Source organism: Eublepharis macularius, chromosome 2 (assembly GCF_028583425.1).
Source record: "Eublepharis macularius isolate TG4126 chromosome 2, MPM_Emac_v1.0, whole genome shotgun sequence".
NCBI lineage: Eukaryota > Metazoa > Chordata > Lepidosauria > Squamata > Eublepharidae > Eublepharis > Eublepharis macularius.
In genome coordinates, this window is record NC_072791.1 from 135,120,390 (window position 1) to 135,136,756 (window position 16,367).

Genomic DNA, 16,367 nt, shown 5'->3' on the forward strand with positions numbered 1-16,367 from the left:
TTAACTTTTCGGGATAATTCCTGGTAGCAGAGTGGAAACAAGTGGTGGTGTCAGAAACACAGAGAAAACAGAACAAGAAAATAATGGGGGTAGAGGGGGAGAAAGAAAGTCAAAAGGGGAAAAATAAAACGAAAATAGAATCCGGAGGTGGAAAAAAGCAACCCAAGATCTGTAGACCTGGGTTTGTCATCTGTGCTACCTTTTTTTCTCATTGCTTTTGTGTTTTGTTCAGAGAGATATAACATATAAATATATATGTGTGTGTGCGTGTTTGTATGAGTGTGTGTGTGTGTGTACACACACACACACACACATATGTACACACACACAAACATATATACACACACACACAGTCATTCCTTCTTACAAAAGTTGTCTATAGACAGTTTTGTACTGTTGTAGCAATATATATATATATATATATATACATCCGTTTATTTTAAAGACTAGCTTTCTAAGGAATACTCATTCATTTTGAGATTTTGGTGTGTGTTTTTCTTTTAATTATTTATTCTGTTTTTTTAAAAATGCATTTATTTAAGGTTGGTCTTGTAGGCCGAGTGATGAGACCATCTTTGCCTTCTCTTTGCCAGCAGGGTACTTAGTGTCTCCTCTAGACCCATAGTCATTAGCATCGGAATCGCTCCGCTTGCTGTTTGCGCTATGCTTGGTTGGCGTGCCGGGGGGATGGCTCACCTGCCCGTTCTTCTCGTCTGAAAAAAGTTGTTTAATTACGTCAAAGAAGTTACTCAATGGGCTGCCTGGGTATACAAAACAGAGGAGACAAAAAGAAAAACAAAACAAAGAAAGCGAAAGAGAAAGAGAGAGAGAGAGAGAAGAGAGAGAAGAGAGAAGAAACAAACAAATGAACAATGGGGTTTTAAACAAGAAGAACATGATGAGCGGTCCAGAGCCACGTGCATGGGTGTATGTGGAAGATGAAGACAATGAGCAGAAGAGGAAGAGCATCAGATGGGAGAACTGCACTGCCTATGAATATGAAAAGCCTGGGGCCAAGAATGCCACAGTTGGGGCTCTGAAATTTGTGCTGGAGAGATGAGAGCAGAATTTTGCCTAGAATGGGCACTGCATGTCTTTAAATAGTCTGACATGCTGAAGAATGTTGTAATACGGTTGGACATAGACTTATATTTAATTCTTCTGAAATTGTCCTGAGTGAAGGAAGTCAAAAGTAATACAAAGTCCTTAACATTCTGATTCTAAGCACATTTACTTAGTCAGTCTCATTGAGCTTAATGAACCTTATTTCTAAGCATATATGCTGATATGGTTGTAACCTAAATTATTTTCTGCAGTTAGCTTTCTAGGCTAATCATACCCAACTCTTTCAGCCTTTCCTCAGAGGACGATCTCCAGATCACCGTATTCGTTGTCCTCCTCTGGACACATTCCAGTTTGTTGACATCCTTCTTAAACTGTGGTGCCGAAAACTGAACACAGTACTCCAAGTAAAGTCGAACATGAGCAGAGTAAAGCAATACTATCATTTTGCGTGATCTGGACCCTATACTTTTGTTGATACTGCCTAAAATCAGTTTCCTTTTTAGCTATCACATCACAGTACTGACTCATGTTCAGCATATAATCTACGAAGACCTCTAGATCCTTTTCACATGTACTACTGCCAACACAAGTCTCTCCATTCCTATAATTACGCCAGAAATGTTTCCTACTTAAGTGCAGAATTTACATTTATCTCTCTTGAAATTCAATTTGTTAATTTTAGCCCAGTTTTCCAGCCTGTCAATATTATCCTGAATCTTGATTCTGTTCTCCTGTATTTGCCACATCTCTTAATTTAGTATCATCTGCAAATTCAGGGCTTTTTTGCAGCTGGAATGCCCCAGAACGGCATTCTGGTACCTTTTTAAAATAGCCACGTGACTGTTGTCACATGGTTTTTTAAAAAATGACCTCTTTGGGCCATTTTGGGCCTGTTTGGGCCCGGATCGGGGCTGAAACAGCAAGGATTGGGCTGGGGCTGGGTGGAGGAAGGTTCCCCGGCCTGGCACTGGCCTGATCTGGGCTGTTTTGGCCCTGATCCAGGCCATTTCTGTGCCATTTTGGCCTTTTGGGGGCCCAAAATGGTCCAGATCGGGGCTGAAACAGCCAGTATTGGGTCGGAGCCAGGTGGGGGAGGGTGTTCCCCTGCCCAGCACTGGCCTGATCCTGGCCGTTTCGGCCCCAATCTGGGCCATTTCAGCACCATTTTGGCCTTTAGGGGTCCATTTCAGGCCCCAAACTGCCAGGAATGGGGACGAAAGGGACAGGATCAGGCATCAGCAGCCTGATCCTGGCCATTTTGGGGCCCTTTCAGCCATTTTTGGTCCAATTTGGGCCCAAAATGGCTGGGATCAGGCCCGAAGTGGCCAATATTGGGCCTAAAACAGGTAGGATTAGGTTTCTGCCAGACGGGGGAACACTCCCCTGCCTGGCAGAGGCCCGATCTGGGAAATTTTGGACCCCTTTTGGCCATTTTGGGCCCAATTCAGGCCCACTGCCGGCTGAGGGAATGCTCTCCCATGCAGCAGCAGCCTGTTCCAGGCTGATCTGGGCCATTTACACCCTGTTTTGGCCCAATTTGGGCCTGAAATGGCCCAGATCTGGCCACTGCTGGGTGAGGGAGTGCTCCCCCATGGTGGAGTGACCCATTCTGGGCTGAATTTTGCCTTATCTGGGCTGAATTGGACCCCCTCCCATGAAGCACAGGAGCGCTCCTGGGGCAGCCATGGCCTGTGTGATAATGTCACTTCCTGGAAGTGATGTCATCGTGCAGTCCCAGGAGTGTGTGTGTGCTGTGCATGCGTGCATGTTTTAACAGGCCTACCACTTCCTCCTGGGAGTTGCCCCAAGTGAGAGTTCTCCCACCTCTTTTCGCAGAAAAAAACCGCTGTGTAAATTTAATGAATATACTCCCTAGTCCTTCATCCAAGTCACTTATAAAGATGTTGAACAACGCAGGATGTAGGACAGACCCCTGAGGCACTCCATTTGTTATTTCTCTCCAAAAGGATGAGGAATAATTTACAAACACTCTTTGAGTGCGATCTGTCAACCAGTTACAAATCCACCTAACACTAGTAGGATCCAAACCACATTTTACCAACTTTTCAACAAGAATATCATGCGAGACCTTATCAAAAGCCTTATTTAAATCAAGATAAACTATGTCCACAGCATTCTCCTGATCCACCAAAGTAGTAATTCTCTCAAAAAAGGAGCTAAGATTAGTCTTTCATGACTTGTTCTTGAGAAATCCATGCTGGCTATTAGTAATCACAGTTGTCTTTTCTAAATGCTCAAGGACTAACTGTATGATGATTTTTTCTAGGAATGGATGTCAAACTGATAGGTCAGTAATTACCTGGATCTGCCTTTATCCCATTCTTGAAGATGGGATACCATCTTTGCCTACCTCCAATGTTCTGGCATCTCACCTGTTTTCTAAGAATTCTCAAAGTTGATAGATAGAGGGTCTGCAATTACATCAGCAAATTCCTTTAGTAAAATTGGGTGCAATTCATCTGGTCTTGAGGACTTGATTTCATTTAAAGATGCTAGATGTTTATACACCACCCCTATTCCTATCCTAGGCTGCAATTCCCTTCCTTCATCACGTGTTCTCTTTTAGCAAGGTTGAGCAAGAGAAGACCAAGGCAAAGTAGGGATTTAGCAGTTCTGCCCTCTCTTTATCTCCTGTTAAAATTTCACTTTCTTCTCTGCACAGTGGGCCTATCACTTCCTTATTATTTTTCTTGATCTGAACATAGCCAAATAACCCTTTTTTGTTGTGTTTAGCAACTCATGCTAGCTTAAGCTCATATTGAGTTTTAGCCTTTCTAACACACTCTCTACAAGCAGTGGCAATTTCTTTATATCCATCCTTGGTTATACTGCCCTCCTTCCATTACTTAAATATTTCTTGTTTTAATTTCAGGTCTTTAGAAAGCTGTTTATGGAGCCACCTTGCTTCTTTAGGTTCCTCCCATTTTTCCTTTTCATTAGAATTATTTATGATTGTGCCTTCAATATCTTGCTTTCAAGAAACTACCACCTATCCTGAACTCTTTTCTCCTTGAGTATTTCTGACCATGGGATTCTACCCAGCATAACATCAAGCATATTAAAATTAGCTTTTCTAAAACTCAACCCATATGTCTGACAAAATTCAGCTTTTCTCTTACCCAAGATCTTAAACAAAATTACATATCACTACTACCCAATAGCTCCTAGAAGGCTCAATAGGGGTGTGCACTTCGGGTTTCCAATTTGGGAAAAATGCCCAAATTGGACCCAATCTGTAAAGATTCAGGATTTTTGAATTGAGGCCAGCATGCTGGCCCTGATTCAGAAATCTCATATCAAAGCTTCCCAAAGCAATTTGGGTCACTTCGGGAAGCTTCAGAGCTCACTTACCCCACCAAGTTCCTTCCCACCACCCCACCAAGTTCCACCCCACTTACCTGGGCCTTCCCGCTGGCTGATGCGGTAGTGGCGACATGGTGGCTGTGGCCTTCCCTGCCACCCAGCTGCCTGCTGCAGCAGCGAAAATGACAGCATGGTGGTGGAGGTGGCGGTTCTGGGCCTTTCTGCCTCTGAGTGGGCTGCAGTGCCAGCAGAGGTGGCAGCTCTGGGCCTTTCCACCTCTGAGCTGGCTGCAGCACCAGCAGAGGCAGCAGCAGTGGTGATGGCAGCATGCCCTCCCGCTGCCCAGCTGATCGCCCCAACTCCCAGCTGCCTCCCAGCCTGGTAAGTGGGGTGGGTGGTAGGGCTTGGGCAAAGCTTCCTCCCTCACTTCGGTATGCTCCAAATCTTTACGGAGCATACCGACGCAATTTAACTACCCAAATCCTAAGCAGTGTGCTACTTTAGGTTTCAGGTAATTCCAGAGCATTTTCCTGAATTGTTGGGGGGTGCACACCCCTAAGGCTCAATAAAAGCAAAATAAATAATATTCACCATTCATAAAACACTGTATATAAAACATGGTTCATAGTGTTCCGCATTCAGAAAAGTAAAACATTACTCTTTGGTAACTCTTTTCTGTCTTTTTTATCAGAGAGAATTCTATGTTCACATGCATATCTGGCCATGATGACTCCACTGTCTAACTATGGCCTATATTTTTCCATCAGTTAGCAAGTCCACTGACAACTGTTTATATCTAGAAAAAGGACCATACTAATGGAGTCCTAATGGTTCTTCTAATGCTGTAGCATCTACCATCTCCAAAGAGCAGTATGAATGAACTATCTGACCATCTAACCTATGAAATGAAGTACAGAACAAATTCTTTTGGTTTCCAAATTATATGAATATAAAAACACTGGATGGCTAGTATCAGGCTAGGATTCCCACTGCCTATCTAATCTCCATAGCATCCTGAGAGTTGAGAGTGCAGAGCCCTCTATTTCCCCCACTTCTAGTGCTAAGCAATGCCAGAGTGCACAAAACTGCACTCCTTACCATTATGTTGTAAGAAGAGGGAATTTATCTGGCTTGCATGACAGAGATGTGGTTGGAATAAAATGATACGATGTGCTTGTTCCAATTAACTCTGCCTGGTTATGCAGTCCTCCACCAACCTTGCACAAGTGGCTAGAGGAAGGATTGCTATTATCCTCCATGAGTTCTTCAACTTCTGCAGACTCCCATTACAAACAATAGCTGGCACTGACTTACATAGGAAATCTAAGAATAGATTAAGTATTCTGCTTGTTTATAGGCTGCCTAGTCCCCCAGTAAGCACCCTGTTGGCAGAAGTGATCACAGACGTGGAGCTGGAGACACCTATATTCTGGGTGACTTCAATATCCATGATGAACTCGAGGTGTTAGGGTAAAAGAGGAGAACTACAAACTGAGAGCCTTTGCAGATGATTTGGTGTTGATTTTGGAGGACCCTTTGAACGGAATTGAAACTCTAATGACAAAGTTGAAAGAATTTGGTGTAGTGGCCGATTTTAAGGTTAATAAGTAGAAAACCAAAGTCTTAACAAAAAATATGAAAATACAAGATCAAATGAAAGTTGAGAGCAAAACAGGGTTTAAAGTTGAGAAAAAGGCATGACTCGGGTATGACTTTGTCAAATATGAACTTTATGTTATTCCAAAATAATTATATTAAGACTTGGAAAGAAATTAAAAGGGATATGCTAAGATGGGATAAAATTCAATTATTGCTGTTGGGAAGAATAGCTACAATTAAAATGAATGTTTACCTAGAATGTTATTCCTATTTCAGACAATTCCTGTATTGTCAACAGAGGCACCACTTAAGCAGTGGCAGAAGGATATATCGAGATTTATATGGCAAGGCAAAAAGCCAAGGGTTAAATTTAAGGTTCTACAGGATGCAAAAGAAAGAGGAGGCTTGGGCCGCTCAGATTTGAGATTATATTTTGCAGCTATCTGTTTGGTTTGGATGAAGGAATGGATACTGTTAAAAAATAGACCATTACTGGACCTGGAAGGGCATGATCTAAAATTTGGGTGGCATGGGTATCTATGGTATGACAAAGTTAAAGTCAATGCAGAGTTTAATAATCATTATGTAAGGCGTGCAATCCTGAGAGTATGGAGTAAATACAAACTTAGGTTTTGTTCGAAAATACCTCTCTGGCTGTCATCACAAGAAGCCCATTTTAGAAGGGAAATGGTTAGTCCATCTAAATGGCTAACTTATCAGGATTTATTGGAATTTGCTCAGGACCAAGTTAAAATTAAATCAAGAGAGGACTTAGCAGCAGAAGGGCACGCCTGTCAGTGGTTTCCATATATACAAATTCTGGAGAGATTCAAATTAGACAAGTGTCATTATGACTTTGAGAAATCTAAAACTGAATTTGAAATAGCCCTTTGTACAAATGATAAACATGTTATTTCTAAAATGTGTAAACTTTTGTTGAGGTTTGAGACGGAAGAAGAGCAAGTAAAAGAATGTATGATTAAATGGGTGAAAAATTGTGGACACGATATATTAATGGAGCAATGGGAAAATATGTGAACAAGAGGGCTGGAGTTTACATTAAGCTCCAGTATTAAAGAAAATTTTTACAAAATGATGTATCGTTGGTAAATGACTCCTGAAAAATTGGCTAGAATGTATAAGGGGGCGTCAAAAGTATGTTGGAAATGTGCCAAACAAGAAGGGACATTTTTCCATATGTGGTGGACATGTAAGAAAGCAAAGAGTTTTTGGTTGCGGATACAGTCATCGATTCAGAAGATTTTGAAGATTAAACTTCAGCTGAAACCAGAGACTTTTCTGTTGGGAATAACAGACAGCCAGTTGGAAAAAAAGCTTTAGAACACTGTTTTTTATACTTTATTGCAGTGGCAAGAGTACTTTATGTACAAAAGTGGAAAACTACAACATTGCCTACAGTGGAGGAATGGTTGACAGAAGTTTTGGAGTTTGTGTCAATGGCAAAACTTACTGCATTGATTAGAGAAAGGACATTAGTTAACTTCTTGACTGAATGGAAACGGTTAATAGACTTTTTGCATGAAATGGATAACAAGGATTTGATGACATCTGCATTTATGGATTAAGAAACATAAACCATAGAAAAAAGAGGGGTTTTGTGACTAACCTAGAATAAGTGTGACTCTAGAAATGATATATACTTGTTGCGGAGAAAATCAGAACTCAACCTGTAGTGTAATCTAGGTTTTGTTTGTTTGTTTTCTTTTCCCTTTCCCTTTTAATTATATAGATATATGTATTGTTAGTGTGTCATGTTTAGAATTGTGTGTTTTTTCTTATTCTCTATGTTTATTGTTTATTATGTTATGGTGTATAGCTTATAGTTTAAATAAAGAAATTTACCAGGAACATCCATGACGAATGCTCCTTGTCAGGGTTGGTCCAAGATTTTATAGCTTCTTTGGTTGCCCTGGGCCTTTCTCAGATCATGACAGGACCAACACATGAAATAGGTCACTTCTCAAACTTAATTTTTTGTACTGTGCCTTTGAGGGAAGGTCTTCTTTTGGGATTGGAGATTCATTTTGAACAATGGTCTGACCATTATCTATTGAAAGCAGGGTGAATATGGCCCTGACACATCACAAAAGGGGGGCATTAAAATGGTCCACCCACAGAGGCTCATGGATTCCTCTGGACTCCAAAATGCTCTGAGGGATTTTAGAATTCCAAACATTCTCTGTTGAGGCTGCAGTGGGAGTTTGGAATGTGAAGCTCTTTGAAGCCATTGCCAAGATTACTCCTCATTATTCTACTCTCTAACCAAAAGGTCACAACACTAAAATATCAAGCTAAATGGTTTCAAGATTGTAAAATAGCTCAAACAACAGAAAACTGGAAGCAGATATGGTCCTCAAAAATATTTAATTCTTAAACAGTGGTAACTAAATTACAGACATATAAGATAGTCAACAGGTGGTATTTGACCCCTAAAAAGTTCTCATCATTGGTCTCGCCCCAATGCTGGAAGGGATGTGGTGAGGAAGGAAATTTCTCTCACTGTTGGTGGAAATGCCAATTCTTAGAGGAATTTTGGAAGAAAGTTCTTAAAGACATCCAGATAATGACAGGCTATTCCATTCCATTGTCACCAGAAATCACTTTCCTTAATCAGTGGGAAACAAACCCGGTCCACATTCCTTTGACAAGTAGGGACCTTATAGTAACCCTATTGGTTGCTGCAAAGAGTGCCATTGTGACCTTATAGAAGTTTAAGCAAGTCCCGACGATTGAAAATTGGCTCACAAAAATTTGGGATCATTTTATCTCTGAAGAATTGGCTGAAAGGATTTATCAGGCAGAGCATTTTCCATATAATACACATTTTATGGAGAAGTGGTTTCTGTTTTTTGAGTATCTAGAAAGTAATAGTTCTCATCCAGGTCTAAAGTTATTTCAGGTTTTAGAATATGTTTAAAATATTTGTAAATTTCTGTATTTCATCACTTTGCAAACTTTTTCACAGTTATGTACTAGTTATCAACCCTCTCTCAGAAATTTTGTAATTATGAAAGTTTGACAATTTGAAATTTTTGGAATGTTGTGATTTTGAAACTGGGAATATTGAAAGTTTGGAATTTTGTAATTTGTTAGTTGTATTTTACATTGTGCAAATTCTATTTAATCATTTTGTACGCCCCTCCCTAGCACGCTGCGCTGGCGCCCCCTTCTGCCATGTTGGACACCCTCCTAGGGGCCTTCCCTCAGCCTCAGATGTGGGTAGGGCGGGGGTTAAGTCACCCAGGCCTGCTGCCTACCCTGCTGGGCTCTGGTTTCACTCTCTCTCTCTCTCTAGCCTTCACCAGTTGCCTCAGCCTGCTCCTCCCCGGCATCCTTGGGAAGGCCCCTTTTATCCTTTCCTCCCCACCATCCCCACCACCTGTGCCAACTCCCTTCACCTGTCCCTTGGTTCCTCCTCTCTCCATCTTCCCCCTCCATCTCCCCCGATAGGGGCAACCCGTCGGCTGTCCTGCCTGTCTCCCCTGCCTGCCAATCTGGCGGCTCTCCACAGCTCCTGAGCCCTCCCTCAGCTTCCTGTCTCCCAGCCTCCCCTGACTTTGGCAGAGCCCGCCCTCCGGTTGCCGGGTGAGGCCTCCTCCGGCCCGGTGGTATGGCAGCCTTGCGGCCCACTGGTGAGCCCGGCCGCGGTGGCATCTCCCCCAAGGGGGCCCGCGGGCGGGCTGGCGGGTTCTCGGGGGCCACTGGCGGCACTTCCTCAGTCTGCACCTGGCCCCTCCGCAGCGGCCGTGGTGGTGCGCTCGCCAGCTGATCGGTGGGTGGGGATTCCCCCTGCGCCGAGGCGTCCCGGGTCTGCGGCGGTGCGGCCAAGCGGCCCAGTGGCTGCGGGCATTCCGTTGGGCCCTCCCGGCCAGGTAGGCCCGCTGCGGGAGTTGGGGCCGGGGGGGGGGTCGGTGGCTCCCGGTGGGGGGTTGGCCTGGGCGGTGGTGGGGCTGAGTCTGGCCCGGCCGGACACATTATAAAGAGAATAAGTATTATCAATAAAAATATTTTTAAAGAAGGTATTTGTGAGTGAAAGGATATTTATATGCTTTAAGGATTACCAAATAAAGTTAACTAATTGCATTCTATCGAGTAACTTCTAATACAATTTTCAGAGGATTAACAGAGAAAATATAAAAGGAAAAAAAAAGATTGCTCCTCATTTACCTCTACCGCCCTTGGGGTGAAATCAGCCTCTTGTTTACCGCAGAATTGGGTGATGTAAAGAGGGCTGGAAGATGTCTAGAAAGACACTTACAGAAATGTTGTGCTGAATCTCATACAGCATACTTTAGTGCTCATTGGAAGAACGATGAAGAGGCAGTGATAACAGCAAAGAAACTTTATTTCTCTGCAGCTGGCTCACAACCATCCCAGTTGTTTAACGTATCTGGACATCTTCTGACTCCTAAATCTGAACCTTTACTGGCTCAGGAACAGTCAGTTAGCTGGGATACTTTAGCAAAGGGTTTTTTTGCTGACAAAATAGCACAAATGCACGCTGGATGCCAGTTGTAACATAGACAAGGTGGAAGAAATTCTTAATACACTGTTTGGCCATATTATGGACCATTTTGACCCAGTTACAGTAATGGATATTGACACGATCCTGGTATCTGTTAAAGCTACTACATGTGCACTGGATCCTTGCCCATCTTGGTTGCTAAAATCATGTAAAGATCACCTAAATTAGACTTTGATGTCTGCTACTGGACTCTTTTTGATTTTGTAATAAATCTGTTACTAACTCAAGACACTTTCTCTCAGTCAATTATCTTGTATGGTTCCACGGGGTTCAATCTTATCCCTCATGTTATTTCTATGTAAAATCTTCAGGAGAAATCATTCATAGCTACGGAATTGAATGTCATCAATATGTGGATGACACCCAGCTCTATATCTCTCTATCCAAATCCCTTAGAGTCACTGCCTGGTAGCTGTGATCAAGTGGCTGAAAGCAAACAAATTGAAACTGAATCCAGACAAGATGGAAAAGATGCTAGTTGGAAACACAGAGATCCTGAAGGACATTGTGCTTCCCACTTTCCATAGGGTTCAACTGACCCTTGCAGGCTCGGTTAAGAGACTAGGAGTTATGCTGGATTCAGTTCTGCTGCTGGAGAAGCAAGGTAATGCATCCGCAAAAAATGCCTTCTTCAGACTTCGTATAGCTTGATATATGGCCTCCTGACATGGGTGATCTGGCTACCTGCATCTACCCATTGTAACATTGAGACTTGACTACTATAATGCACTCTACATAGGTCTTCCCTCAAAGACAATTCAGAGACTCTAGTTGGTATAGAATACCGCAGCTCATTTATGTATGTATGTATGTATGTATGTATGTATGTATGTATGTATGTATGTATGTATGTATGTATGTATGTATGTATGTATGTATGTATGTATGTATGTATGTATGTATGTATGTATGTATATTCCGCCTTTCTCACTGAGACTCAAGGCGGATTACATAGTGTGAGATTAGTACAATCAGTGGCAAGGACAAGGGCAGGTATTTTCATAGTGTGAAGAACATTTCCATAAACCATGTCATAAAGTAAATGAATACAAGTTTACAAAGACATAGTATTAGCAAGGATCCAATATGGGGTTGAAGAATCAGATGCTAGGTAGAACATGCATATTACTCCCATTCTGCAGTCCCTCCATTGGCTACCCATCAGTTACCAGGCTCAATTCAAGGTTTTGGCTACCACATATGAAGCCCTTCATGCCTTTGGTCCCTCATACTTACGGGACCACCTCTCTCCCTGTGTTCTGCCACAGCAACTTCGCTCATCTGAACAGGGACTTCTTCAAGTGCCACCCTGCAAATGGGCAAAATCAACAGCTGCCTGCACACACATATTCTCTATTGTTGCCTGCACTTTAAGGAATGGCCCACCTGAAGAGGCCAGAAAAGCTCCCTCTCTCCTGCCATTTAGCAAACTATGCAAACCAAATTATTCAAGAAGGCCTTGTTTTACATAAGTAACTGGGGCCTTGCTGTGAGTAAATGGTTCAAAGACATGCTTTAGTAAAGGGATAGGGACTGTAGACTATACTACTATGCAATGTCTGTTGCTGTAAGTATGCTCCTACTGGAGCATAATGTAATATGTCATGTTTAATTGTTTATATTTTGTTTCAGCATGGTTTCAGCTCTCTATCAGATTTCTTTTTTAAAAAAATTCTGCAATCCATATCCTGTGTATTATTTATTGAATGTCCCAGCCATTGATCATATAGATCCACCTTGAGCCTTAGCAAGAAAGGTGGCCTGTAAATAGCATAAATCAATAAATATACCAGCTTTATAATGTTGGCACACATGTATATCTAAATCTTGGATTATATGATAGAGATTTGGGAAGCAGAAAACTGAACTATCAAGTGCAGACCCTCAGTTTTGTCCTCTGCTACTGGTTTAAGATTTCCCCCAACCCAACATTTAAGATATTTTCACACATGTGGTTTCAATTAAATGTAAAGTTAAATCTTCTATTGCATGGAATGACAATTATTCTCTTTTGCCTTATCAAGGATTAGAAATTAATATAGACAGCATGAGAAAGACTCAAAGCTTTATGTACAAAATCCCAGAGAAAGAAGAGAAATGTAAGATTTATTCCTAAACTTATTCCACTTGTCATAGTTTGGATTCTCATGTGGCTTTGGGCCCCATGCCTTCATATACCAAATAGAATCAATAAAAAGAAAGCATGAAAAAGAACACTAAAAATGGTACAGATGCTGCTGGGAAGGACAATAGAATATTTATATATTGTCTAATTATGTGGCTGAGCAATTTATTCAGCAAGATTAAAGGACAAGGGAAGCACAGAAGCAGGAAGAAGCAAGGAGCATGGTCATAGAACTCTTCATATAGAAATATATATAAACAAAAAAGTATTTTTATAAAGGAAATGGGAAACATTTGAGAAATTCTAATAGAAAATTATGCATATGCTCTTAATATAGAATTCGAGTCCAGAAGCAACTTAGAGACCAACAAAATCTTCCAGGTTATGTTTTTGTAAGCTAAATCTTACTTCATCAGTTAGAAATAAGAATAAAGATCCATCAGCCATTATGTTGGCAGGATTCTATATAAATAGAAAGAAATCTAAACTGCTTTGTAAGAATATGTCTAAACAACAACAGCAAGAGTTAATGAAGATAACGGATTGTGAAGTGGTTCATAAAACAAGGTACCTAGGTATTGAGTTGACTGCAAAAAAAAATTATTCAAGAATAATTATGAAAAGTTATGGCAGCAAATAGATAAAGACATGATGGTTTGGAATAGGTTAAATTTGTCATGGTTGGGTCATATTGCTGCAATTAAGATGAATGTCCTACCAAGGATAATGTTTTTAATGCAGACAATTCCAGTAGTGAAAGACAATAAGCAATTTGAAAAATGGCAAAGGAAAATGTTAACATTTGTGTGGGCAGGGAAAAAGCCTAGAGTCAAGATGGTGTTATATGATGCAAAGGAGAGAGGTGGACTACAGCTACCAAATCTGAAATTATATTATGAAGCCATATGCTTGGTTTGGGTGAGGGATTGGATGCTGTTGGAAAACCATAAACTATTGACATTGGAAGGGTACAATAAAACCTTTGGATGGCATGCATATCTATGGTATGAAAAGACTAAGGCTGATATGATGTTTTTGCATCATTTTGTGAGGCAAAGTCTATTTGCTGTATGGGCTAAATATAAGAGATATTTGAATGAAAAAACACCAATGTGGATTGTACCAGCGGAGGTTGTCAATCCAAGGACTGAATAGGAAGGAGAGGAGTGGACGACATATCAGAATATTCTTAGAGTGGACCAGAATTTATATAGTATTAAAAACAATGAAGAATTGCCATTTCAATATGGTTGGTTTCAATACATGCAGATAAAAGATCTGTATGATTCTGATTGGAGGAAAGCAGGTTTTAGGGCAGAAAATTCAGAGCTGGAACAGTGTTTACTTCAAGGGGGGGAAAATTGATATCTAAAGTGTATAAAATTTTGTTGAAATGGTTTACAGAAGATGAGATAGTTAAGGTTCAAATGGTAAAATGGGCAATAAATTGCAATAAGGATATATTGATGGAAGCTTGGGAGAAATTGTGGAAGGATACCATAAAGATATCAACATGTACCACGATAAGAGAAAATGTGTATAAAATGATTTATAGATGGTATCTTACACCAAAAAAGTTAGCTAAGGGAAACAGTCAGATGCCAGATAAATGTTGGAAATGTGGGAAACATGAAGGTTCTTTTTACCATACGTGGTGGACGTGCGAAAAAGCTAAACAGTTCTGTGGGGAAATAGTAGACGCTATGTCAGATATATTGCAGAAAAATGTTGTTAAAAACCCAGAATTGCTATTGTTATGTATGAACCTTGAAGAATTTGATAAAATGGACAGGATAATGGTGTTTTATATGACTATGGCGGCTAGGATACTATATGCACAGTTGTGGAAGACAAAGGAGATACCAACGGTGGAAGATTGGATCTTGAAGACATTGAATTTGGTGGAAATGGACAAATTTACGAGGAAATTACAAGAAGAAGTTGCGGAAGAATATATAATAAGTTGGGAGAAATTTAAGAATTATATGGAGAAAAAGTGGGACATTAAAGGGAAGATGTGGTCTTTAGATACTTTTTAAGGGGAGGATAGTGCTCTTTTACTTTAACTGAATATAGAGATAGAAATTTTAATATTATATTGGAAAAGAATAATATAGTTTGTGATAATATACCATGTTATAGTGCTGTATTTTGTTATAATACATTAGGTTATAATAGCTGTCGTCACACGGGCATCTGTTCTGTTAAATTTACAGCATATAGCGTCATCGCTGATATCGGCACAGTAACGTTTCTTTGGGTCACCTCGCGTTTCTTCGCGCTCCCAGCTGTCCACACCTAAGTGCTCTGTTCCGTTCTCTCTAATGGGTGCAGAAGCAGCTCCTCCCCCTTTAAAAATTTTTTTTGTGTGTGTTTAATTCCGCTATAACGGAATAACATTAGATAAACACTCTTTTCTCAGCTACCTAATCTACTGCTGTTTCCTGAATAATCTGAAATCTGTGCGCACAACTGAAGTTGTTGTCAGCTGGATGAGGCTGCAGTCTTCCGCGCCTAAGATCCTCTCGGTAACGCAAAACTGAAAGCGGAAGACGGATAGAACGGTTGCGGAGTTTAAAATTTTCCCGCGCAAAAAAATAAAGGCATTATATCGCTATAACATCGTAATGTTAAAAAAAAACGGAAAATGACTGAACACAGCCATTTTTAGCAAGGTGTGGTTTTGGGTTAAAATAAAAATTTCTCTAATGGCAATTCAGTCATTTTTACTTGTTTTCTTCAGCAGAAAATTTTCATTGTGTGATGTTGTTATAGCGATATAAGGACATTATTACAAAAAAAAGGGGGAGTTGTGGGAGAAATGGATTCTGGGATTGAGGAGAGAAAAAAAGGGTGGGCCTATGGCATGGCGAGGCGAAAAACATCGATGTGAGGCATTCACACTGAGGCGCAAAATATCGCGACTATCAAGCACAAAGCAGAAGAGAGAAAATCGCATCAGTGTTGGAATAAGATGGGTGTTTGCTGGGAAATTGCACCATTTTCACGCTAAATAGAAGCCCGTGTGACGACGGCCAATGTAAGACAGGATCTATAGGGTAGGATTATACGATACACCAGATTATGATATATTGTAGGACATTATAATAAACGCCTAATTTAAGTTGTAAGAGGAAAAAATGAGACAATATATCTTAAAGTAATATTGAAAATAACAATAATTTTGAATGTTATAGACATGGTATAGTAAATATATATTATTTTGGACATGGAATATTATAGATTATACTATTATAGATTATGTTATTATAGAGAGTGTATATGTAATAGAATATATGATTTATTACTAGAATATACTAGATACTATATAGTATTAAATACATGGTATATATTGTTAGAATATATTATATAACTATGTTATATAGGGTCTAGGATGGTTAAGGATTATATACTAAAAGGTAGTAATGTAAATTAGATGAAGGGAATGGAAAACTGTCGGAAGTCAACGGAAAAGGGTGGGGAAAGGGTGGGGGATATTATTATATGGGGGAGACAAAATAATGTGTTGTATGTGTGAATTGATATAATGACCCATCCAATAATTTTTTTTTAAAAGATCCATCAGCCATTATGCACCTCCCACTTCTATATATATCTCCTTGCTCTAATCAAGCTGATTATGTTCTGTGTTGTACCTTTGCATCCTGCCTCCAAATGGCTCTTCTTGGTAACACTTCTTGCACCTGA

The 16,367-nt window shown here is 40.4% G+C and overlaps 1 protein-coding gene across 1 annotated transcript in view; it reads right to left on the reverse strand.

The window, feature by feature from the left end:
* Positions 1 to 537: 537 nt before the first annotated feature.
* The window catches only part of BRSK2 (BR serine/threonine kinase 2), a 612,383-nt gene continuing 596,553 nt past the window's right edge, over positions 538 to 16,367 (reverse strand). The window contains exon 19 of the mRNA XM_054972235.1: positions 538 to 713. Within this exon, the coding sequence (XP_054828210.1) occupies positions 538 to 713 (176 nt within the window). The remainder of the gene's footprint in view (positions 714 to 16,367) is intronic.